General features: G+C 40.1%; 1 protein-coding gene across 14 annotated transcripts in view; it reads right to left on the bottom strand.

Moving 5' to 3' along the window:
- Window positions 1-496: 496 nt before the first annotated feature.
- Window positions 497-27,408, bottom strand: part of GPATCH2L (G-patch domain containing 2 like) — a 50,431-nt gene continuing 23,519 nt past the window's right edge. For 2 of the 14 annotated variants that reach the window (XM_087951945.1, XM_026664380.2), the window contains exons 6-10: window positions 20,273-20,340; window positions 18,422-18,461; window positions 16,217-16,302; window positions 9,353-9,450; window positions 497-1,053 (exon numbers count right to left, since the gene is read on the bottom strand). In XM_087951945.1, the coding sequence (XP_087808071.1) occupies window positions 992-1,053; window positions 9,353-9,450; window positions 16,217-16,302; window positions 18,422-18,461; window positions 20,273-20,340 (354 nt within the window). In that variant the 3' untranslated portion in view covers window positions 497-991. Of the gene's footprint in view, window positions 1,054-3,881; window positions 4,714-9,352; window positions 9,451-16,216; window positions 16,303-18,315; window positions 18,371-18,421; window positions 18,462-20,272; window positions 20,341-25,144; window positions 26,116-27,408 lie in introns of those variants that run through there. The other 12 variants (XM_087951946.1, XM_087951943.1, XM_087951948.1 and 9 more) reach the window with 8 other exon arrangements.

Genomic DNA, 27,408 nt, shown 5'->3' with positions numbered 1-27,408 from the left:
AACAACTTAAAAGGGATTTAACTAGCACACAGGTAGTCTTTGGGTTATGATGGCAATTGGGACTGGGAAGGGGGTGCTGCAGGATGGTGAAAGAGTAGGAACTTACTGGAGCAATTGGCAACCTTCCCTGCTGGCTTCCCTACGAAGTGAACAGGAAAGGTTGCAAATAGCAAATCCATAATATGGTTCCCGGTGATGTTGTATCAGGAGTCAGACACCCAGAAGATCAGATCGCAATTGTGTGACAAGGCCAAAACATCTTGAGGACCAGTTGCATTTTCATTTTTTCAGTGCCGCCCAAACTCTGAACGATCACTGAATGAAGGGATGTAACTGGAGGATTTCCTGTATTGTGCTTGATTTTTTTTTCTAACAAGTAACTGTTGGGAAGATGATCCCTCTGTAGCCCTCAGATTACCCAATTCATACCAAACATCTACCGTATTCACTCTGTTCAAATAATCCATGCTGGAGTGACAGAGTCTGCTTCTTCAAATACAGCAAGTAGAACGTTTCCCTGTTTAATACAGAAATTCTAGTACAATGGATACAATATGAAGAGGTCAGTAACAAAAGTAAGCATTTTCAATAAACAATAACATTTTGCACATATCCACAATATTTGTTTGCTTTGAGAACAAAGAAGCAAGGGTGCATAATAACTATTTTGCACACCAATAGAAACATTACTAGTATAGAAATCTCAACACTGATTACATCTGCATTTTTATATAAACATGATTTGCAGGATATATTGAGTAATCAAATAACATTGACATATCACATAATAATACTGAGAGACATTTAGTGCCAGTCAAGGCAACTGATAAAAATTGTGATATCCTCTGGTGTCCAACAGATTAAAAAACAGAACTAGTTGCCAATAGAAGAATTGCCTGCTTTTAGTACCGTCTCATATGGCATTTTAAAAAAACTGTTGGAAGTAGTCATGGTGATTCTTTCTGATGGTGGATCGATTCTGGTTCCAGAGTCAGTTCTGGTGGGTCACAGGTGGATCGGGGTTTGATGCATCTATGTGGATAGATAAAGCTGCTAGAACACAACAATAAAGAAAGAGTGAAGAAAATACAGTGAAAAGTAATGCCAAACAGATAACAAAAGCTATCATTTTTAATATCAAGATTTATGTGCCAAACCCCACCATTTATTCATTCCTGTTATTACTAATTAATTTCCTTTCAACCATTAATTTATTTTCAACCAGTCTGGGGTGAGGGTGGAGGCAAACTACTAAAATAGTTTAGGTTTCTACAACAATATTTTATTGCCTGCTTGATTTTTTTTAAAAAAAATGTAAACTTGCAAGCCGCAGTTCACTGATATTAATTTGTTCTCTGATCAATATATTCTGTCCAGTCAGTCACTACACAAACATCAGTAAAACATTGTTTTGCCAGACTGCAAAATGCAAGAAGAAAAAAATCAAATCATTCACAGCTCCTATGAATTAACTCACTCTAAATCAGGGGTGTCCAACCTTGGCAACTTTAAGACTTGTGGACTTCAACTCCCAGAATTCCTCAGCTGAGGAATTCTGGGAGTTGAAGTCCACAAGTCTTAAAGTTGCCAAGGTTGGACACCCCTGCTCTAAATAGTGTTTCTCGATTTCTGCATGCTGGCAGAAGAATACTGGGAGTTGAATGCTGGCAGAAGAATACACACATCTTAAACTTGCAGAGTTAAGAAACACTGCCGTCGATTTCATTAAGGGCCACATCAGGGTTGTGTTTGACCTCGGGGGGGGAAAGGGGGCAGGGGGGCATTGACAGCTCAATGTCACTCATGTCGGGGGCGCCTGTGGTGGCCAAGTGCTCTGCCAGAGAAAATGGGCTCCTGAGATCTGTTTTTGGCTGCCACCGCCTCCTTGCAACCCTCTGCCAATGAAAACTGAACTCAGCGAGGGCTGTGGGTGGGAGAGCTGCATGCCGTTTTCATTGACAGAGGGTTGCAAGAGTCTGTGGCAGCTGAAAACGGAGCTTGGGAGCCTGTTTTCGCTGGCAGAAACACCATAGACTTGTCCTTCACTGTTTCCAGGGCGGCCCCGCAGGCCAGATCTAAGTACCCTGAGGGCCAGATCTGGCCCACGGGCCTTGAGTTTGACACCCCTGCTCTAGAGCTTTTGAAAAGCACTTCTGAATTCACATTGGACAGCTCCGGTAGTTACAGCAAGTCCTCCTGTTATTACACATTGTGGCAGGGAAGCACACTTCTCTATCTGTTCTTTCTGCTTTATGTATTAATACATCCAGGGTTGTGCTTGTTTTATGCCCGGTTGGAAAAACTGGATTTTGTCGCCAAAATAATTAAAAGTCTATGATGAAAACAGTAAGGAACTATCTATAGTCTTCTCAGCTCCAAAGGTAGTTCAAAAACATCTACTGCGTGTAAAAATGCAGGATAACCTTGTTGAATCTACTTTACAAACAGTAATAGGATTCAGACTAAAGACCATAAATATCTTCTAGGCAGTGTGGAACAATTTGTCTACCAAGAGAATGAGACAAGATGGAAGAAATTGGCAGCCTAAGCCATGCTCAGTGCCTATCCATAGCACAGGAAAAGGATCAAAGCGAGAACCGGAAATGTATTTTTTAAAATCCATTGAGAAGAAAAGTCAAAGATAGGTCAAGATCATACAGATAGAGATAAAGGACCATTTATGAATTCAATGTCTTCATAATTATATCACTGAACAACGAACAAATACAAGCTCAATTCCAGGTCTAATATGCGAAGTGTTTAGATAAACTATCATTCTGGACCCCACCAGCTGACATTTCCTGGGTACAGTGGAAGGAGCATGTTCTTCTTGCTGATCAGGTAGGGCAAGCATAAACTGGGGAGGGACAGTTCCATAAGTAAACCAGTCCTAAGCTACGAAGGGCTTAGCCTATCTCTTCTGGCTAGATCTTTATAGTCTGATGGCTCCATCTTCAAAGGCTAGAAAGCTGGATTGCTGGGAATCTTGGTCTCAATATGCTAAAGGTTAAAGGTAGGTTTGTTTGCAATAAAGCCAACCACAAATTGATGGTGAATGAGATAGCAGACTTTGGGGGCACACATTTCTGAAACCTGGTCAGAAGAAGGCAACAGTGTCACCTTGTCTAAAATCTGTTCAGCTGTGTAACAATCCCTTTATCATAATTTGAAGAAAGCCAGGGATGGAGGTGGGAATACCTATTAGATTATCTGTAGCCAAAGACTCTGCTCTCAAGATACTGAGGTGGGAGTGCCTATCTGTTATGCTGGAATGCAGAGAAGTTTGGAATCTTACTGATATATCAGCCATCCTCCTGCCCAGCAGGCTTCCTCAACGGACTGCTGGAATTGGTCTCTGGACTGGTGTGGAGAAACACTATCTTCTGATCAGGGACTTCAGCCTCCTACTTTGGAAACTGGCTCTGGGAGTTCATGGCCTCCAGGGCAATCATGAGTTCCTCTCAGATAATCTCAAGAGTTAATAAAGATGGATAGTCCTATATTACACATCAACAGCAGATCTGGTGATGGAGGAACGTTCTATTTCCCCCTGGCTATAGCCATTTATTTGTATGGGTTTGGGGTTTTTTTCCAGGAAACCACCAAAATACGGCAGAAACTGGCAAAAAAAATATCATGAATTGTAGTCATGTGACCACAGAATGCTGCAACCAGTCATAAAACTAACCCACCCGACATATAGTCATGTGACTAGGGGAGCAATGTGACCATTTATGATAGCCAGGCATACTTTATGGGCCATAAAGCATCCATTCCATGGTCATTATAACTTCAAGCGATTGTAAAACGACCCATCTTTAAAAGCAAGGATTACCTGTATCCAAGACATTAAAAAAGGAAAAAAAACAGACAGGTCCATATCAATAGTATACCATTACATTTAATTAAGATTTTAAAAGAGAAAGAACTGTAGACTGACGCTTTCCCTTCCACCATAGAATGAGGGCAGCATCTTCGGTAGACTAACTGTTACTATCTAAATTCAGTCAAAATTCAGCAAAACTTTTCATAAATGGAGGAAGGAAAGGGTCTATGACAGAGGAAGATTTGTTGCTGCATGTTTAAGAAAGAAGCTAAATTCATCACAGTGACAGGGCAGAGTGTTGGCAGAGATTTGAGCTATTTATTCTTTTAGGAAAATCCTATAAAGAATGACACGAGGAAGCCTCTATCTGCAGTCTTGTTCATCACGTTGGTGAGGAGTCTGATAACAGATGTATGCAGTAGCATGATTTAGTGCCGGGAGCTGGCCCCTGATGTGTATTAATACAGCAGCAAAGCGGAACGAGCTTCTCTTCATCACTCATCTCTATAAAAGAGGTGGAATCCGAGATGGCCTGATGTTAGGCAGAGCAAGCCCATTTGTTCTGCTGACTGATGGAGCCAGCTCAGGCTGTGTCCTTCACCTCGGTGGGGCACTCAGGTTGCATAAAGGAGTTCACTGAAGCAGGACCTGGTCAACAAGTGAGTTGAGAGCAATCCAGCTCAGACGGAGATCCGTGCTGCTGAAGGAACATCCTTGCGTGTGTTACAGACTCCCTGAACTGAAACCTGGGTCTGAATTCTGATTCATGGCCAACTTTTACTGAAGCCACAAGAATTTGTCAAAAGAAAACGGCATCCGCAGTGAAAGTAAGTTGCCGTTCATAAGCTAATCGGAGGAACTAGGCAATGAATGGTGACTGAAACAAGCTGCAGAGAGAGGGAGGGAGAGGGAGAGAGGGAGAGAGGGAGAGGGAAAGAGAGAGAGAGAAAAAGAGAAAGAAGGATTGTCCAATAATTAGGGATGCTCATCACACAAAATACAGAAATGTATTTTGCTTTCTTGGAATAACAAAGCATTCAGTCACACTTGAAAAAAAAGATTCACTTATGACCATAGAAAATGCCGCCCCCCCAAATCAGGAACCAAAAGAGACCCCCAAGTTAGTTTTTCAGGTAGAGTTTATAAATTCTGCTTTGTCTTTCTTTCTTTCCTTGCACTCTACTCCAGTGATCTCTAACCGGGTCTCTTTGCTGGGATTTAATACTGTTTGAATAAATGATGCTGGATACCCGGCAAATGTAAGATCGCTATTCCTGCACTGGCTGCTGATGTGTTTCCAGGTGCAATTCAATGTGCTGGTTGCTACTTTTAAAGCCCTACAGGGCCTGGGACTGGGTTACCTGAAGGACTGTCTTTTCCAAGAGTTTCTATCCATCCAATCTGGTCCAACAGATTGGACATGCTGCAGATTATATCAGCCAAAAGTGTCTACTGGCAGGAACCAAAAGATGGACTTTGTACAACACTGTAATTGTACAACACTGTACAATGACTGAAACAGCCATGTTGGCGCAGTGATTAGAATGCAATATTGCAAGCTAAATCTGCCCACAACCAGGAGTTCAATCCTGACTGGCTCAAGGTTGACTCAGCCTTCCATCCTTCTGAGGTGGGTAAAATAAAGAGCCAGATTATTGGGGGAAATATGCTGGCATTTGTAAACTGCTCAGGGCTGTAAAACAGCGGTCGCCCACCAGTGGGCCACGGCTCACTGGTGGGCCGTGATAAAATTTTGGTGGGCCGTAGCATGCTGAGACGGACAGGCAGGGCAATCCAGCAGTCTCCCGTCTCGTGGCTGCTGCCTCCTGCCTCAGCGCATCCAAGAGGCCGAGCAGCAGCAGGAAGAGCGCGGACCTCCTGAGCCGCAGGAAGCAGCTGCCCTCAGGTGGAGATGTTGCGAGGGGGAGTCTCGACCCCCTCTTCCTCCTCACCAGAAGCGCTCACACGCTCAGCAGGAAGGAGGCAGCTTGTTGGGGGCCAGAGGGGCAGTGAGTGTTTTGCGCGTGAGTGCTTCTGTCGAGGAGGAAGAGAAGCTTCTGGGGAGGTCGACATCTTGCAACATCTTCCCTTGAGGGCATCGCTCAACCTCCTCGATGTGCGGAGGAAAGAGGCAGGAGGTGACACTAATTCAGAGGATCCTTTCCCCTCACCCCTACCCCCTCGCAGGCTAGGCCTATGCATCGGTGTCAGTTTCCTTATCCCTCTTGGTGCTCTGCTCTGCTGGCCCCCCCCTCACGGCCCCAGCCATCGCTGCCCAGGAAAAGCACAGGAAAAGCTAGCAGAAACATAGCTCTTGCTGGGGCGAAAGAGCTCAAATCAAGAAGGCACAGGCAAGAGAAGACGGAAGCTGCCACCTTTGAAAAGCGCTGCTTTCTGTTGCCTGTGCATTCCGATCTCCACTCTTTCGCCCCAGCGAGAGCTGTTTCTTCTCGCTTTCTTTTCTGGGGGGGGCAGCAGAGACGTCAGGGTTGCTCTCCCCCCTCAGCACACCAGGCCTGGAGGAACGCAAAGAACGAACACACGTTTCCAGTGCTCTCTCATCTGACCCCAAGTAGGATTGAGTGGTGGGAAGGGAGCAGGGAGAAGGATAGGAGGGAAGAAGCCCGACTGGCTTTCCTTTGGCATGGGGAGGGGGGAGAACAAATGCACAGACCAAAAGAGGGAAGACGGCTCCTAATAACCAGCCCGTTTGTGCAAGCGAGAGCTCAAGCTTTTCTGGGCTTGACACCCCTCCCCCACCCTTTTGCCTCCACACAGGGAGGGATCCTTCTCTGCTTGGAAGCAGCGGGAGAAACTTGGAGCTTAGCTTCAGGGAGTCCTCTTCTTATATGAAGGCCAAAGTGGGAGGGTGTTGCCTGGTTATTAGGCAACTTCCAGCCCGGCCCTCCTTCCCTCCCCCAACTCCAGGCAGCCACACCTGGCAAAGGAGGCAGAGGTTTCCTCTGGCTTGAGGGAGATATGAGATGGCTCTGCTTTTCTTCTGTTTGAGGGGGAGCCGGTTCCTCCCCGTCCAGATCTTCCCAGCCTCCAGACACCATGTGGCTTCTTAAATCCTCCCTCTTCCCCCCACAAAGGATGAGAGAGACCCCTCCTTTCCCTTCACTTTGTCCCACAGTTATGATTAAGCATTTACAATTTTGTTATAATTAAATAAGCATTTTTATATTATATGTGTGTGTGTGTGTGTATAAATTAATTTTTTAATATTAAATTTATATTTAATATAAAAATAATTTTTTACATTAAATATATTATCTTTAAAAAAAAAATCGTATTAGTGGTCCTCGTGATTTAAAAGTATGAGTTTGGTGGTCCCTGAGGTCGAAAAGGTTGGCGACCCCTGCTGTAAAACACTATAGAACAGTATATAAGTCTAAGCGCTATTGCTACAGCTACCACTTTTGGCTTATGTGGCCTGCTCCTTGCTGTAGCTTTAGAAAGTTATACAAAGATGGCTGTCTTGACAAGAATTTGGGCACTAGTGATGGTGACAGGTTGCTTTTTTATTGGGGAGGGTTTTCATTGTGGTAGATCTGATTTATGAGGTTCTGATTTTAAGGGGAGTGACAGGATATTTGGATTTTATGTCATGCATGATACTGTAAGCCATCTGAGTTATTGTGATTGAGTGATATAAATCTAAATAATATATGAATCAAACAAACTGCAGCAGGAAAGGTTTTAGTTCATCTCCCCATAACGTCTTCCTTTCACATAAGCTGTACTCTTTAAAGGTAGTTTGGCATGATCAAAATATAATGGCCTGTGTGTCATCATTTTTTTGCCCTAAAAACAGAAATCTTCCATTTACATTAAATGTTAGGCATTTGTACTTCTCTTGGATTCCTTCAGACTCTCTCCCCTTCTCCATTCCTCAGCTGTTTTGAGGGTGGTTTGAATTTCACCAGCAGAATGATAAAATTGGATGCAAAATGGATACACATTTAAGTCTTTCCTCAGCCATGTAAACTCACTGAGCAACTTTAGGCCAGTTGGTTTTTTTCTCAGCTCTTTGTCCAATTCAACACTTGTATACTAATAGTCCTCAACTTATGATAAAACACTTAATGACATTCAAATTATGACAGCCTCAGGGAAAAGAGCCCATCCAAAAGTTATAACTGTCATACTACTCATAGTCGTATGATTATACTTCGGGTACTTGGCAATCACCTTGCATTTATGACTTACTGCAGCATCCTGCAATCACATGATTGCATTTTGAGACTTTTTTGGAATTTTCTGTGGGCTGCTCTGCTTATGTTCTGATGTCATCTGAAACCACATCATGCTATTAGCAGAGTCCATGATTGATAAATCACAATGGCTGGCATTGTACAACATAGTTAACCAAAGTAAAATTGACCACATACAGCAACTGTGTACAATGTGTAAAACTGGCAGAGATTTCTTGCCATAAATGGTATATTATGTGAGCAGGAAATCCAGGCAAAAGTTTAAGTACCCCTATATTAAACAAATTCTGAAAAAATATATCTTCACTGGGAACAGATCTCTGCATGATATGATTATTTATTAATTTTTTTCTGACCCATCCAAGTCATAGGGATGGCACCGCACAGTATATTTAGGGTACCCCTAACTATTTTAAATCTAAGCTTCTCCTAAACACAGTAAGGGCATTAAATTCTATGGCTCACAATACAAACTCCTTGGTACTGTCACACAAAGGAACTTTGGCAGCATTTTTCATATACCAGTATGTTAATATTTGCTCATTGATAGTAATATATTTCATAATATAAAATGATTTTATTAAATTGGGTCCTTTTTAAAAAAAAAAAATAGGCACCATGCAAAATAAATGACAGGAGTCTAAAATATTGGGAAACAGATTGGGAAAGACTTGTCTAGATTACCTTGGGATCTCATCATGCTTCCTGTAGCAAGAACTAGCACTGTACTTTAAAACACAATATAATTTTTCCTAGTAAGTATGATGTTCTTCAAAGTGCCCAGATACTGACATTAAAAAGCCATAAATATCCTACTTTTCTAAATCAAAATCTTTCTAAGGAACCATAACTGGTGGCTGGACAGGTTAATCTTAAAGGAAAACAAATTTTGTGGGAAGCAACACCACATTGTGCAGTGCAGCTGAATTATGTAAAACGAGTCAAGTTTGCATAGATACAACATACACATCTTTTACCATACAAAATAATTTGCTTCTGTGAGCTACAAAACACAATGTGCTGGGAAGGCTCCAATTACTGCTGACATCTGCGTTTTCATCAGGCACTTTTCAAACATTTGCAAACCAACAGTTACTATCAAAAGGGCAGTTTCCAATATTAAATTTGGCATTTGTATATAACAAATGAAAAATTGATATAATATTGCCATAGGATGCCTGCCTTTTAATATGGTCAAAAACAGTTGAAAAGGCAGATCTCTTAAACTGTGGATCTTCTCATGAATTTCAAATAATTTTCCCTCCAAAACTGCCACAGTCCATATCACTACCACTGAAGAAAGTTTTACCTGAGTTGGGGCTGGAAAGTGAGGCTGTTGCCATGACTGGTTTGCGTTTTCTCTTGATATCCCTTGAGCATGGTGGTCCCAGATGTATATTAGTCTGCCTAAGGAATGAATAAACTATACCAATTAGAAAAAGAAGCCAACAAACATCACACTGATGGTCTTTTAAAAGGAAATGCATCAGCCAGATAATTTTTAATTAGCATTTACCGTGCACTATTTTTATAATATAAGAACAATTGTTTTTATTAATTGATTGATTTGATTTTAGCCTGTTTCTTTGCTGAGCAATGAATGCAGCAAACAAAATTTAAAAAGATTTTAAAAAATCAAAAACTTAGATTAAAGCTAATAATCTAATTATGAGTATGGAGTATGGAGTATGGAGATTTTCAGTCATCCAGGTCATTCAGCTCTTAGAGCTGAAGAAGCTTCTTGGATGAGAAGCAAAATGTCTTAAAAGAAAAACAAAGTCCAATTGCCTCTTGAAAAAGCACCTTTGGGATAACAATCTAATAATGCTAACAGTATACAATATAGCAAAACCTTACAAAAGAAAGGGGACTTGAGAGATATTCTACATTACTGAGGGAGTAGGAAGCAAAAGCAACCTCACAGGGAATGTTTTCCATAGCACTCTTCCAAAGAGCAGAGATACTGTACATTTCCTATCCTATGAAGAAACAATTAATGATAATGCACTGCCAGACACAACACCACTGTTTCTCATGGGACCCAAGGTCATCTCCACAGGTGTCAGATGAGAATGAAGAGGAGTGCCTAGGGAGCCCATCAATGAACCTAATTGGACAATGTGACCTGTGACACTTGGAGAGGGGTTCATTTACTATTATAACTATATTGAAACTGCAGGAAATAGTCACAGTTGGTTTTACACTTAATGGTGCCAATATGATGTGCCCAATAAAGTTATTTGAGAGAGATCTGAGTCTCAGAGTTCTGATTTGCTTGGGCTCCTTAGTCAGAACCTTGGCAAAAGCATTTCTATCAGATTTAAGCATATTTGGTCCACTAATAAATGGGCTAAAGAGAAATGGAGATATCCATCAACGAGCATATTCACTTTTCTAATAATTAACTACATTCTTATGCTACTCAAGAGAATTAGCACACTGCCAACTGCAGGAAAAACAAATAAAGCCCTAGCATTGGGCCAGAATATCAACATCTCTAAACAATAAGAATCATTTAGAAGTGATGTTTAGTTGCAAATACAGTACTCAGAATGATAATCCAACTAAGTATTCCCTGGAAGCAGGAAATAAGTCCTTTCGTAATGAAATATTGAACCCGAGCAACAATAAAAGATTTCAAAAAAATCCAAGATATACACCCTTTAAATCTACATACATATAATTGCATATAAACGAAGGGTCTATAATTAACTCACAGGCAAAAAGCAGAATGTTAGACATTACAAAAAAAATCTACCTTAATTTTCTACCAGAAAGCACCCAAAGCAGAATTGAAATATTTTAAATAACTTGAATTATATGAACTATACTAATGGAATTGCACTACAAAAAGGTGTAATACAGGATAACTGGTTGTCTTTTAAACAACTTATTCAGCTATCTTCATGGAAAGGAACCATTAAGAAGAAATACTTCCTATCAAGGGTATTAGATTGACAGTATTCAGCTCAGCTATTGCTGTTGTACACACTGCATCCACAGCAGGCAGCATAAAAGATACCTTTTCTAAGCCTTGAGGTACCACCTGGGGCTATTTCTGATGCCTTCAAAGGTCAAAGTTAATAGTGAGAACAGAGCTCTTCTGCCTCTTTGAAATGACACCAGATAGCTGAACAACCATGTCTGATCTGCACACTGCACATAGAAACCAGTGTTCATCCAATCAATTCAATAATCACATATTTGTATCCAGGAAATAGCTCATTATACAGCATGGACAAGTGCCCAGGTATAAAAATTACATCTAATTCAAAAGCTTGTCTACTCCAGAATGGCAAATAAAATGCCTTAGTGAAACAAAAATTCCACCGTTTTCCTCCTGCCCCTTAACACAGCCATACAAAGCTAATAATCAAAATGTATGGGTAATTAATTAACAATTACCCAGGTGATTAATTCTTTCCACCTTTGCAGCACGTAACACAGTACCACCATCTAACACAGCGGTCGCCAACCGGTGGGCCGTGAGAAAATTTTGGTGGGCCACAGAGAAATCTCACCCCCAGAGCACCCCCACAAAGCAATTAATCCAGGCTGCGCAGAAACAGAAGCCTGCGCCGCCCACATGGCCCGCGGGAACCCTCCCCGCCCACTCACCCCTTACCCAGTAAACTTGCCTGCTAAATTGCTATTTTTCCTTTTTCCAACCATCATCTGTTCTGCTGTGCTGGGAGATTTAGATTAGCTAGGAAACAGGAAATGGTTGGATTTCTTGCTTTCTAGCTAGTCTTTAGATCTTCGGCTCAGCACAGCCGAACCTCCCTTAGGACTGAAGGTTTACTTGCAAGCAAATTCAGTGCAGACTCACGGCAAGCAAATTTGAGAGACTGAGCTAGCCGATGGCAGATAGATAGATCACTGAATGATTCTGTGAGCAACTCAATCTGCCTGCTTTACCTGATTTATAAAAAAAATCAATATTTACATGCATGGTGTGTTGTGAGTTAATTTTGTGAGTTTGCTTGCAAGCAAATTTTATGTGACAGACTGAGCTAGCCAATGGCAGATAGATAGATCTCTGAATGAATCTGTGATTCTGTGAGCAACTCAATCTGTCTGCCTGCTTTGCCTGATTTGGGGTAAAAGTTGCTCTTTTCTAATAAAAAATTCAATATTTATATAAATATTTATAATATATACATACAAGCCATGCCCAGTCACATGACCACCAAGCCACACCCACAAATTTGGCCACGCCCACAGAACCGGTTAGTGGTCCCTGGGATCTAAAATTATGAGTTTGGTGGTCCCTGAGGTCCAAAAGGTTAGCGACCCCTGATCTAACAGACCTACCTGCAGGGACAAGTGAAGATTTTTTTCTGAGTGGCTAAGCAATTAATATCTTCCTTTAGACCAGAGACATTTTCTGGAGTACAAAGGTAATTGTCCCAGGAATTCATTTCATTGCCTACATTGACAGAGCCAAATGTTCATATTATTTTCACCTACTATGCATTCAACTGACCATCCAATGAGTCCAAAATATTACTTTTCTCTGTTTTTTAGGTAAAGGATTCAACAGGCACTGGCTTTGCTTGGGAATTTACCATTTAAGCATGGTATTTATCTTTTATTTATTTATTACATTTATTCAGCCATATATCTTGCAAAAATATGACTCTGGATGGATGACATGCAATTTATTAAGGCAATGAATTTATAAAAACAATTATTACTAAAATTACAAAACAGTCATTATTTAAATATAAAAACCACATGGCCCAAGGGGGAGTGAATATCAGCCACAGTGATAGAGCCATCTAAACATTTCACTGGTCCCTTGGGATTCCCATAGCCAGGTCTTAAGGGACTTCCTGAACATTAACAGGAATGACGCTAACTTCATTCCTTGTGAGTGTTGGCTCATTAGAACTTTAGCATAGGGATCTCCAACTCCAACCAGGATGCGCAAACAAGCAAAGCCCTATCCACAGGATGCAGGCAGTATGTGAAACCACGCTCCCTCCGGTCCACGGAAAAACCTCTCCAAGGAACTGGTCCCTGGTGCCCAAAGGTTGGGGGCCACTGCTTTAGCACAGTACCTGTGTAAAGGAAAGCTGTAATCATCCTCAAAAGGAGGCATTCCATTATTAGACAATACTCAGTAACATGGGGAAGAAAAAAATCAAATCTGCTGCCACAATGCGGTTCATAGATTTCAAAACCAAAAAAACAGTGCAGAGAAAAGTGCTCACTGCCAACTTCTTCATGTTTTCTACTGCAGAGCACAGTCGAAAACAGAAGTTATGATAGGCAAGCATGATTAGTAAATGCTTTGTGCCCTTAAAGAGCAGCAATTACAGGCATGTGAAGAGAAGGAAAAGAAGCCCCTGAGATGCTCTCCGTCACATGCCTCCCAAGAGGCAGCAGGCCATTAAAATTCCATGATGTAGAATCAAAAAAGCCTGGGAACAGCCAGGAGGCAATACAGCAAATTAATATACCAACCATCTCCAGGGAAAGAGACAAAAAAAAATGCAGAAAACTCTCTTCACATTGGAAAATAAAATTATACTACTAATGATAACAGCCACCAAACACACACAGACGCAGAGTACTTCTAATGATGGGTGTGGAATTCCCAGTGCTGCTTCTAATGCTTTGAGAGAAGTCTCAACACATCACAGACAGAAATCTAGAAAAGAAATCTTGCTATAGTACAATTTATACAGTCTTTTAACTGCATCTTCCAAGGAAACCTCAACAAAGCCATCTCCTTGACACTAAAGAGCTCCTCCTTGCACACTTGTGGCCTCGTATGCAACAATCTAGCTGGCGGCTCTGTTTAAATGAAGCAGTGGGTTACCAGGTAATCACTACGCTACCAAAATAAACTGAATCATAAACCATTTGAGAGGCAAAGAAAATATGGGCTATGATACAAGGCTCCCTCCCTCCCTCCCTCCCTCCAGGATCTGCTTGACAGCAGTACTTCCAGTAATATCATACATCTGGCAAAGGCAGGCAGAACTAGCAAAAATAAAAAATGGCAGTCTAAAAAAATTGGGAAACAAATTGGTAAAATAGAGTGGGATAGAGAACTGCAACCAAAACTAACTGCAATTTCTGAAAATTATTTATTCATGTTTCTTTCATTTAGTGAAAGAGGAAAATCATTTATTTAACTGAGAAAAGACTATGCTAAATATAGTGTTATTTTTTTTGGGGGGACTGAATATTTTGTACCTTTAATTGAAAATTCAGATTCTTACAAGAGAATTAACAGAAATATAGAATATGTGAATAGAATATAGTACATGAACAGTGATGCATGATGCAACAAATTTGGAGACTGAAATTTGGTTAATAGAGTCCATTAAGTGTTACCAGAGATAAACAACATATCTATTTTAATCTTAACCAAGTAAACCAACATTGTATATGTTCCTTTTCTAACATCTTGATCTTTAGTCCGTTCAACTAATGTCCTCGAACTTAATTTCTTTTCGTTTTTTCTTTGTCTCTTCTCACAAAATTCCTCTTTTGAAAATCCAATATAGGAAAATTATCAGGTCACTCTCTCAATTTCTTATTGGTACATCCCTTTTAATTATTAAGACAACAGCAGGTTTCTTTTGTATATTCTGTGTAGTATCTATTTCCTTGTCATTCTTGTAGCCTGCCATTTTTAAATCCACTTTCAAATCAATATTAAGCTTGTCAGATAACAGTTGTTCCTCTTCCATAACAAATTTTAAGCATAATCTATCTATATCTTAAAATTAATTTCTGGGTCCAATGTTCAAAAATATCCTTCAATATGTCCAATGTTAAAATATTTTGCTTCGTTCTGTAAGTCAAATTTCAGTGATATTCTCATTTAATTGTAATCTTTAGCTGCTTCTAGTTCCCTCTAGTGTTCAATTTTAAACATTTAATCTCATGTTTTTTAAATTCAAAACAAAGGCATTTTCCCACGGGAAAGATTCTTATAATCAATTCCCAATTTATTTATTTTTTTCAAATTTGTCTAGAGCCTTATTCCATTTGTAACTTTCTAAATCAAAGTTTTAATCATCCTTTTGCTGGTTATTTAAAAAAAAACCTAAGTTCATTTAAAGCTTATTTTCCTAAGGACTGAAGGAAATTCACTCAGTACTGAAAAGCTTGTCAATCCAAAGGTTCCTAATAAGTGAAAAGCAGTAACAAGTAATTTCTAAAAGTGATTAGAAAATGAGGTATACAAAACTAGTGCCTTTTTAAGGGTGCCAACTGTGTTTTGAACAAGATGGCTATTTCCTCATCTTGCAGATCTCTAAACTGGTCAGGCACTACTGTCTTGCAGTCTCCTCATGAGCAGCAACTGTCTGGAGTTACTCCTGGGTGATCTCAAGTCCTCTCCTTCTCTGAAAAGGAATTATGAAGAGCTGGTCTACTTGCTGGCTTTTCATCCCACATGGTCATCGGCTCCACTTTTCATGGAGCCACCTTTTTTCTGCCGTTTCTTTCCAAAAAGTCATACAGCAGGCCTTATAAATTAAAACTGCTAAACTAATTCTTGAATGTCATTGCTTCTTCCCTATCCCTTGGTTTTTGTAACATCTTGTCAACTGAACAGTTCTTTAAAACTGTATGCATTTTGATCAAATAATCATTATAAATATTTGGTTGGTCCTAATAAAGGTACATCCCATGGTGTTTTCTCCCCGTAGAGCAGGGGTGTCAAACACGTGGTTCACGGGCCAGATCAGCCTGCAATAGGGCCAGAGTTGACCCATGGGGCCATCCCAGATATGGCGAGGGACCGGCCTGTGCCCAGCCCATCCTGACCGTGCCCACCCAGTCAGCTGCAATGGCCAGACCATGCCCACCCTGACCCCTCATAAGCAAACAAAATCCTAATACAGCCCATGATGGGATTGAGTTTGACACCCCTGCCATAGAATAATGGGTGTGAATATGATTGTGTTTCATTATAGTGAGTACTTTTAATGCTTTCTTGTACAAAGCTCTTTTGCTTTTGTAAAATTCTTGTCTATCATATATTTACTTTCATGATTATTATTCATCTTGGATATCCATCCAAGGTTCTCTTTAGAAATGATAGAAATGAAATTTTGGATAAATATATTGTATGTTTTCAGACCTATATGTTCCAAAACCAACAAAAAAGTACCATTCCATGTGATGTGAAAACAAAGCATGTGATTACCTGGCTGAGCAGTGTGCTGGTGAGCATCTTCGGTGTGAAGCATCAGCAAGAACATCCAAGGAATACAGTGGAGATAATGGACTAAACTATAAATTTAAAACACAGGTAGTTAATAACATGCCAAGTTATATCATCTGAAAAAAGATGCTTGAATTCAATCCTATAAAGTGTATGACTATTTATGGTATCATCCAGTATAGTGAACTCTGAGTCAATCCCACATCTACCAATTGTGCGTCTAACGTATTTGCCCCAATTGAGAACCAGTTGAGAACCAAATGTTTTTCTCCTGTTTTAAGATAACATCAGGAATTCATCTTCACAACCCAAATCTCCAAGATACAGTATCTCCAGAGTATTGGAAAATATTATTTTTTTGGCTATCAACCCTATTCTCATTTGTACACGGTTTCTTACAAATCGGTTAACAACCTTGTCATGAGCCCTGACAGCTTGGAAACTGTCATAAATGCCTCTTTAATATTACGAACAGAACACTGACAGAGTGACATAACATAACAGCAGAAGCTGTTATTAAGAATGACATAAGGAACTGAATGTATTAGCTTTACCAGCAGAATAAATTATTTATCAGAAACAATTAAAAAGGTATACTCTATTTATTTATTTATTGTATATGAGCTATTGGAAAACCAAAACTTATTCACAGATAGATTTTCTTCTTGAACACAAAGCAGTGACTGAAGTTCTTTTAAAAGCTGTGAGCTGTTCAAACATTAAGCAAAGCAAGTGGCACAGCCGTCCTTAGAGTAAAATCAATACAGTAGCATATTCTCGTATGTTAAAAACTTTTCTCTGGGTGTATATTAGAAGTAGTTTACCTTAGATATTTCTATCTGATAAGTCAAATTTGCATATTCATTTGGAGATTTCAAGATGGGAAATCATTCAAACATGCAATTCCCAACTGCCTTGCTTAATTTTTAGATCAACTCTATCTTCAGAAATGCCTTCTGACAAAAGACAGTGATGAAAAACATAAAGATCATATTACAAACTCCATCTTCATTAGTCCTGCAAAATTTTAATGTTAACGCCATTTTCTATCTCCTTCCTAATTAACTCTGTCAAAAAAAAAAAAATTCTTGTTTTAATTTTGAAGACAACATTCTTCAATTATTACAAGATCTTTCTACCAAGGAAGCGTAAGTTGTAACAAAAACAACTAGAAAAAATAAATGCTCAAGCCTGCTATAATTAAATAATCCCATTAAATTAGCTCATTTGATCACAGATTCTAATATCCAAATATATGGTAAAGAGGACATTTCCCTCAGATTCATAAAGGAGCTCTCCTTTCTTTTGCATCTGTCTGTCTCTCTGTCTAGAACAGGGGTGTCAAACTGGCAGTCCGCAGGCCAGATGCAGCACACGCAGGTCACGCCCACCCCGGCTTCATAAAGGCAAAAAAATATTGCGATACACCACGTAACGCGATCGAGTTTGATACCCGTGGTCTAGAAAGTACAAATTCACCCAAAAAAGGTCTGATTGTAATATCTGACTTTCAACAGTCCTAGATATGTAAAACAAAAGTGAGTTCAGAAAAAGAGTGTTTGGTAAAATTTTAACATTATTTAGAGTGAAACAAAACGGGTTGGTACTGAACAGAACAAGCACTGCTGATTAAAACTGAAAATGAGAGCTGCTTTTCTATTAAAAGATGAAATATGATTTCATTTTACTAGCATAAGTGGTACATGAACTAATCTGCACACTCAGAAATTAAACACATAACAGGTATAAGTTTGTTGAGATTTTGACATCAGTGGGCATCGATGTAAACACTATATGATCATAAAACAATATCATAACTAGAATTCCTGTTTCTCTGCTTCACAATTGTATGTAAGTAGGTATTAGCATGATTGAAAATGTAGCTATAAAATATGGTAAGAAAGTGGAAAAATTAGGAGACTGCATAGAGACTGAAAAGTCATAAATACAGAAGAATTGACAGAAACATGCAAATAACATTTGCAGCTACAAAGAAAATTGTAGAAAGCTAACATTTTGGGGTTCTATTTGGTACAAGGAGCCATAGTGGTCTGCTGGACCAAAAAATGGGGCTGCCTTACCTCTTGGACCCAGGCTGCAATGTGGAAGAAAGTGGAAGCCAGCACTTTGTTCTTTCTAGAGAGATAGAAATCAAATGAGAGAATATACAAAGTAGAGCCAGCTTACCTGGTTGCGATCTCTCATTCCCATTGATGGCAACCAGAAACTAGAGATGGTAGGAGAGATGAAGTTGAACGGAGCAGGAGAATAGAGTTGGAAGAAATGAAGAAACAAAGAAAATGTGATGCATAAAGAAGAAAAGAAAAAGATTAAATATCCATGTTAGGCAGATTTGCTAAAGTTATAAGACAATAGGAATTAATCTAAATATTAATGGATGACAGAAAATTCAATCCAATGGAGCACATCCACAGGAAGCCACATTATCTTTACACTCACCCAAGATGAGATTATTAGGGTATTACAAATACTCTCTTTTTAGAAAGGTAAATTTCAGTATATCACCCATCAAAAACCTATGATTAGGATAATCTAACACCAGGAAAATATTATTTCAAAAATGCTGAAATGTTTACTACTAAGGTATCCTTTCTATTATAACTAAGCAGCTATACTATTTAGCATTAACATCCCTTTTGTTTATTTGTGTTGGGATTTTGTGTTTTTTTTATACATGCACATTTAAAAAAACTAAAGTATATGATTCAACTAATAGGGAGTAGTCCAATAGCCATTATTAAAAGGAGGTGGGGGGAACAGGAATACTGTGTCAATATAGAAGGGCAAATACATTATCACTTCCTCAAATGGCAGCTCCTTATTATTTGTTTAAATTTCAGGACTGCCTGATTTAAACAACTCTGGGTAGCTTACCAATGAAAGGAAAACAGCCTATATCTAAGAAAAAGAATCCAACTGATTAGAAGACAGAATAAAAAAATCAAAGGGACTCAACCACATCTCAATCCAAGACTTCGGAGGACAAGAACTCGCAGAAAAACTAAGGGATTAGAAGAATGTGGATATCAGGGGGGATGTCATTGTAGGATAACAGCAGCTATTGCCAAGAAGGCATAGCAACATGACACTGCTTAATCAATAGGATCCAAAGTGTATCCTCAATAGCTGATCTCACTGAACAAGCAGGAGACAAGTGGTCCCTCAAGGAACCAAGCTATATGACATGAAGAGGCAGCAACCAGCATCTTGAATTGCCAACTGACAGCCAGTGCATCTCAAAAGCAACAGGGACACACGTGTGTGGACCGTAATAATTTCAATTCAATTGTATAGAATGTGAAGGATGTGTGTTTGTGTTTTATTTTTCTAGTTATAATGTACACTGAAGGTCACATTTAATTTCATTGTACGAGGTTCAATGACAATAAAGTTAACTAACTACGTAAACTAAACTAACAAACACACATTACTACATACCACTGCACTGCAATCTGGGTCATTTTAGCTTCCGAGAGGTTTTCAAGGACAGTCCCATGTACCACACATTATAGTGGCCCAATCAAGAGTAAACAAGAGACAGGTGGCTATCTGAAGGGCTATCTGAAGGGCTTCCTGGAAGAACCTATGTGAAGGCCTTCTTGGCCACAGTTGCGACCTTCTTTTGGAACAGGAATTAGTCCAAATGAATTGGGGTGGGTGGGTAGTCAAACAAACACAGCCATTGCTCGCTGAAATATGCTGAAACAATTTCCTTCAGCATTCCTATAAAGTGAAAAACAAATCTAATTCTTTATTATGAGAAGAAGCGCCCACAGGATCTGATGCTTTCACATATTCAGGCAGCACTATGATATACATATAAAGGGCTGGAGCTTGCAGTGTGCTACTGCTTTCATCATTTCAGCCCCTTTCCCAACACTCCCTATGGATGCCTCCACGGACAGACTTTCATATTTGAACTACGACATACATTATAATAAACTTAAACTAATGAATATTTGCTTCCTGCCCAACCCCCAAGTTCTAGATCTTTATCTACTGTGCCCAGGTGCTTACTCTTTTTGGCAGGAATCACCAATGATGTGGCTAATCCTCTCAGTACCCATTGCATTCATGATGGTCTCCTGAAACACAAAGTAAGAGGGGGAAAGACTAAGACTAAAACTACACTGACTCACTTACTGAAACCTAAGTCAGCCTCAACTAACTATAAGTAGAGTGGGGTAAAAGCAGGGGTGGGATTCAAATTTTTTAACAAACGGTTCTGTGGACGTGGCTTAGTTGGTGGGCGTGGCTTGGTGGTCATGTTATTGGCGGTCATGTTATTGGCTGGGCATGGCCAACTCAATATCACTCACATCGAGGCATGCATCTCCTCGCCTGGCCTCTCATGACTGTGGGGATTCTGCAACAGTCGTAAGGGTGAAAAACAGCCATGTCATTTTTTTCAGTGTAACTTTGAATGGTCACTCCACACAAGCAAAGTACCAGCAAAAGAGGGGAAAAATAACTCCAGAGAAGTTCCTGAGACAGGAAGCCTAGTCCTGCCAAGAATGTAATAAGGGTTAACGGAGAGGCAGTTTCTGTAAGCAACACCAGAATGTTTCCTTCCTGCCTTCCTTACAGGATTAGGCCAGTAATTTCTTCTAACAACCGGTTCTCCGAACTGCTTAGAATGTTAACAACCGGTTCTAGCAAATAGGTGAGAACCTGCAGAATCCCTGGGTGAAAGTGCTGTTTTGATCCAAAAAGAGCATGCAAGACTTCTTGGGCAGCGGAAGAAGAGAAGGAGAGAGGAAAGGAAAAGTGTGTATGAAATGGTACAATCTTTTATGGGATAAGAAACCATTTTCAGCTTTTTCAGTATCAGAGCACAGTTTCAAAATGACTGCCACAGAAATGGCATTAATGATATAAAACAATTGCCATAAATATGTGGACACTTTTAAGAATGAATTCAATTAACACAATAACACTGTTCTTTTCCTCCAATTCAATCCCACAAAAAAGCCTAGATACATAGCAAAAATAAAGCTCCATGATTCCTCTCTGGGAGGAAAACAAAGGCCATAAGGCTTGCTTCAGCACCACTCATCTCCAGGAAAGAATAGCAAAACTACTATTAAACACTGCTATTAAAATAAGGCAACAGCAGTAGCGAGAATGAAGGTACGAAAGTAGAAGAGCTACAAATGCTACACCTTCCTCTGTCAAGCCCTGCAAACCTGACAAACTCAAGAAACAAGAACCACTTGGTTTCTGGAAAGATCAATGTTGCTAGCAGGGTGATATAACAGAATCATGGAAGCCTATCAGAGAAATTCTCCTGCTCAATTTATACCTAACAATAAGTAAAGCACAGTTGCTTTGTGCCTCTTTCTTAAGCTTCTCCATTCTCCAGAGTTGAGGTGTCTCTTTTTGGAAGTCCTCCTTCACTTCCCCAAGGTCTGTTATACATTCCATCACATTCTCCTCTAAACAGATGTGCTAAGTTGGCCAGCAAATTGAGGCTGCGGTCATAACCAGGGGTGGGATTCAAATTTCTTAACAACCGGTTCTGTGGGTGTGGCCTAATTTGTGGGTGTGGCTTGGTGGTCATGTGACTGGGGGTAGGAGTGGCTTGCTGATTGGACGTGGCTACGTGGTCATGTGACTGGGGTGGGCATGGCTACATGGTCATGTGATGGATGGGCGTGGCCATGTGGCTGGCAACCCAAATTTAAGTGGTCCTCGCTTAATGACCAGGTGCTCGCTGAGTGGCCAATTGCTTAGTAAGTGCTTTTTGCCAGTTTCCAAGGCCTGGAGAAGCCCAGGCAAGGCCCGGGCAGGTGGCCATATGGCTGGCAACCCAAATTTAAGTGGTCCTCACTTAATGACCAGGTGCTCGCTGAGTGGCCAATTGCTTAGCAAGTGCTTTTTACCAGTTTTCAAGGCCTGGGGAGGCCCAGGCAAGGCCCGGGCAGGTGGCCATGTGGCTGGCAACCCAAATTTAAGTGGTCCTCACTTAATGACCAGGTGCTCGCTTAGTGGCCAATTGCTTAGCAAGTGCTTTTTGCCAGTTTCCAAGGCCTGGCGAACCCTGAAGAGGGCAAGGCGAGGCGCAGGCAGCTACGGGAAGGGCTGCAGAGGGCTGGGCGAGGCCAACTCATCACGTTTTTTGCCCTAATGACTAAGTATTAAAAAAGATATACCAAAACAAAAGGTAGTTTATTATGTCATGTCTTTAATGCTTAAATAATAAAAAGGTACACAAAACTATATTGTTACAACATTTTAAAATATTAATCAAAAACTATTACATAACAAAACTTTACAAAAAACAAAACTTATTTAAAGTACTCCCAAATTGTTTTTCTATTATCGTCCTGAGTTACAGTTTTCTTGTGTTTAACACGAGCATCATCAGCTGTGCCAGTAACCACCTCTTTACTATAGGAACAGGGTCCCATTCTTGCACAGGTAAGCCAATTAGACTGATGGTCAGAAGGTTTGTAATATTGGAAATTATAAGGCGACTTCTGCCTTCTGAACATATTATGTTCATCTGTGAGAAGCTCCTTTCCACCTCTGCTGAACTGACTGCAATAGTTTTAATATCTCTAGCCTTTTTAATGCTGCAAGGAATTGTATAATTTTTAGAATCTTTTAGTACATTTTCTATGAAATCACGAATAATCATTAATATTGATTTCATAATTGAAAATTTGACCAAATGCAACCAATTGTCCTTCAGCTGCTCTCCATGGAACCACCACTTCTTCAATGTTCCAATAATCTGGCTCCAAATAATTTAGAAATTTTAATTGATCAATGTCTTTAAATTGGCAGCCTGTCTTTAAATATTTGCAATCCATCAATCTTTTCTTCAAATTAGTTACAATGCTTTGTATAAGTTTTTCACGAGGAAGTCCCACAAATCAATTATTTTGTATAAAATTTATATTTTTAAAGGTTTCTGAAGTAATTAATTCATCAACCTTATTTTCGTATGAACCCTTTTCCTCTATAAGCATTTCAAATGATCTAATTGATCTTAGCACAAGTTTTTCAGCCTTTATAATGTCTATGTTTCTCGCTTGCAATGCATTAGAAAGGAGAGATATTTCAGATACCACATTAGTCATCAAGGCCAAATCAGTGAGAAAATATGAGTTTTCAGGGCGGGCAGCCATATCAGAGTATTTTTTATTTGAACAGAAAAATTGATGTAGCGCTGGATAAGCCTGCCACACAGCTAGGGTTGATCTTAAACTACAGGCAGCCCATCTTGGTCCAAAAACTCTACCAATTTTTATCATTTCAATCTCAAGTTGTTCGGAAATTTTGTTAAGTTCAATTAGATTCTTATTCGATTGATGGAAAATAGAATATATTTTATCAATAAAAATTTGAAAATGATTGATTTGCTTTATTTCCCTAATAGAATCATCTAAAACAGGGGTCCCCAACCACCGGTCTGTGGACCGGTACCGGTCCGTGGATCATTTTGTACTGGGCCGCAAAGAAAATAAAAATAAAAAATAAAATAAAAATGGCGGCTTTCTTCGCCTTCGGTGAATGCTGCTGGGATCAGGGATCAAGAACACAAAGGAGAGAAGGGGAGGGAGGAAGCAACCGAAGCCTGTCCTGCTCTCCGGCTCAGCGGCTTCGGTTTCCTCCCGCCTCGTTCCTCTCTCAGTCGCTCTCTCGCTCCTCCACCAGCCCAGGAAGAAACTGCTTCAAAGAAGCCGGCAGGGTGGCTTTTCCTGTCGGCGCAGCTCCTCCGAAGCACCCGTTCACCCCCACCCCGCCACCCGCGGTTCAATCCAGTGCTCCATTCTGCCTGCCTGCCTTCGTTTCTGGTGGTTTCGGAGCAGGCTGAGAAAAAGAGGCGAATAGTTATTATTCTCAGCCGAAGCTGCTCCGAAACCACCAGAAACGAAGGCAGGCAGGCAGAACGGAGCGCTGGATTGAACCGCGGGCGGCGGGGTGGGGGTGAACGGGCGCTTCGGAGGAGCTGCGCTCCGAAACCACCAGAAATGAAGGCAGGCAGACAGAACGGAGCACTGGATTGAACCGCGGGCGGCAGGGTGGGGGTGAACGGGCGCTTCGGAGGAGCTGCGCCGACAGGAAAAGCCACCCTGCCGGCTTCTTTGAAGCAGTTTCTTCCTGGGCTGGTGGAGGAGCGAGAGAGCGACTGAGAGAAGAACGAGGCAGACACCTGAGGGATGAGGCTGAGGGAGGCAGGGCCAAGAGGCGGGGCTTCTCAGCCGTCCTGCAGGGACTTGTCCTGAGCCGCGGAGACAGCCGTGGGCCGCCACCGCCCAGCACTCAGTTTTGAAGGCGCTCCTCAGCCCGGCGCAGTTGCTGAATCTGCAGCTGAAACCCTCCGTTTTAAATGTCCCAATAGAAGAGAATATCTGTCGCTCAGGGTTGCAATGAGGAGGCATTGGCGCTCCCTGAACTTGGTGGTTTGCTGGCAGACGTTTTATTACCCGACTAGGTAACAACATCAGATGTTACCTAGTCAGGTAATGAAACGTCTGCAAGCAAACCACCAAACTCGGATTCTTCACACACACACCCCCCGGTCCTTGAAAAAGTGTTTGTGCTTGAAACTGGTCCCTGGTACAAAAAAGGTTGGGGACCACTGATCTAAAACAAGTTGCAGACGATGTTTTAAACAGTGCCATATTATAATATTTGGAAACACTTTGGCAATCCTAGTGCTTACCCCAGATTTTCTCCCAAGCATAACACTGGCTCCATCAGAGCAAAATCCAATTAAATGTTTCTCCAGATAGTTTCTATTAAACCCAACTTTATTCAAACTTCCTATAACCGAACAATATATTGTCTCTGCATCTTGTTTATCTAATTCTACTAGTTCAAGGAAAATTGTTGGTGAGAAAGCTGGACCCTCAACTTTTAAGTACAGTATAAGAACTGGTTTGGAATATATTGTTGAGGCTTCGTCAATTATCAAAAAGATTTTGCGAGTTTTCTCAATAATTTTGGTAAATAAATGTTTCCTGATATCTTTTGCAATGAAATCTACTATTGCAACTGCAGTTCTACATGAATGCAACCCTGTTCCCATTTCTTTTTTGTAACTCAATCAGATCTTCTATATATGAAAATGGTCTGCACGTTTGTGCCAGACTATACACTGTAATAAACACTCTACATGTACTACCCAGATATTTCTCACTCATCTTCTCCAGGCCTTTGCTTATGACATCCTGCTCACATTGTTTTAACTTCTCTGTACAGATGTTGTGAGCCTTAGATGAGAAATGTTCCTTCAATTTCTTTCTGAGGGAAGCTTGCTGGATTTCTTTACTCCTTCCTGATCGTTCAATTTGGTAATTCTTCCACTCCTTAGCTCCGTGGACACTTTTTTCTTTGGTCAAAATTTCAAATCTTCTGCAATACTTGCAACCTAATTTTTTATGGGAAACGTCCAGTCCATCATATTTTTCCCTAAAATTATTGTACTGCTGCAGTGTCCAGCAGTCAGGAAGGTTCCCTTCAATGTCTGATTTAGCTCTTCCAGTACCTGATGATGTGCTGGCTCCTTCCTCTGGTCGTGGTGTGGATGATGTTCTGGCTCCGCTTTCTTCGATGGATGATGTACTGGCTCTTTCCTCTGGTCGTGGTGTGGATGATGTTCTGGCTCCGCTTTCTTCGATGGATGATATGCTGGCTCTTTCCTCTGGTCCTGGTGTGGATGATGTACTGGCTCTTTCCTCTGGTCGTGGTGTGGATGGTGTGCTGGCTCCGCTTTCTTTAATGGATGATGTGCTGGCTCTGCTTTCCTCAAACTCCAATGGTTGTGATTGTGACTCTTTTGGATCTCCTTTTGTTTTCTTGCCGAAGAAAGCAGACAAACTCATTTGCCTTTTCATCTTGGCAATATGCTGCAAAAAAAACCAACAGTGGTTTGGACTCGATTGTTGTTGTAAGTTGAGTGGTGAAGGCAGTGGCAAGCGAAGAAAGCAGGCGAGGAACAGAGATCAGTAATACTCAGTTACTTTTAAGAGTCCCTGACACTATAGCTAGTTAGTGTTTAAAAGATGTTATGGAAGAGGAACAAGTTTCACCAGACAAAAATGAGACGGAACTGAAAGTGGATTTGAAAATGACAGTCTATAAAAAAGATGTTGCACTGTGTATATAAAAGAATGGCTGATATTTTCATAATTACAATTGATTAATTGAAAAAGAAACACTTAAAATGGAAATACTATTAACAAACCAAGGGAGTTTGTTATTTTGTGCCAGTAGCGGCACAAAAATCTTTCCTAGCCAAGACAACTTACCTGGACCAACAGTCCCTAATGGAATGCTCTCTCAATAGCAGAGAGAGAGAAGCCAGGGGAAGCCATGTTTGGTTGCCTAACCTTTTTAGAATGCAACTTAAAAATATATTGAAGCTTTTTACAGCGTTATGCAGATATATATAGTACAAAAAAAAGATAATAGTACAAAATCATCTAATAAGTTAGATTACAAATGGAATTGATAGGCACATTCACAGAGCAATACTGAATTCTTTTTCTGAAATTTATTCCCCAGTTTAAAAAACTGGAATATATGAATTCAGTATTCGGCACTGCTAGTGTAGCTATTCAAGAGGATATAGTATCCAGGTTAGCAAAAATGATAAAGCAACATATAGATTTAAATTTTAAAACCAGAAATATTTTGTTGGTACCCACATAAAAGGAGTACAATACATATTTAATGTTATATGTGTTAACAGCAGCTAGAATTGTTTGTACAATAGTGGAAAAACGAAGAGATCCCCATAGATGAAAATGAAATTTAAAAAATTACAATGTGCAGAAATGGATAGAGATAAGAGGTAGAAATTAGATGGAGAATGATCATTGCTATGTATGAATTAAATACAGAAGGTTGATAATTATAAACATGTTGATATAATTAACAAAATTAGAAATAAGTCAATACAAATAAATTTAAATAATTTTTCTGTTACACTGCTGTACTTATTGATATTTGTTTCTGCTTTGCTTTTTCATTTATGAAATATTTTATAATACTTTATAATATAAGTATAATAGAATTACAGAGGTAAGGTAAAGTAAGGATATATTGTTATAAAATAGACTGGTGATGATGAAATGAACATTATAAAGCAGATTAAGTAAAAATGGTGATTTGCTCACATAAAATGATGTAATATTAGT

Source organism: Notechis scutatus, chromosome 1 (assembly GCF_049901735.1).
Source record: "Notechis scutatus isolate UNSWTSFEM ecotype Mainland chromosome 1, rNotScu1.2, whole genome shotgun sequence".
In the NCBI taxonomy this organism is placed as follows: domain Eukaryota; kingdom Metazoa; phylum Chordata; class Lepidosauria; order Squamata; family Elapidae; genus Notechis; species Notechis scutatus.
Note: the sequence above shows the minus strand (reverse complement) of the source record. Positions and strands in the feature narration are given on the sequence as shown.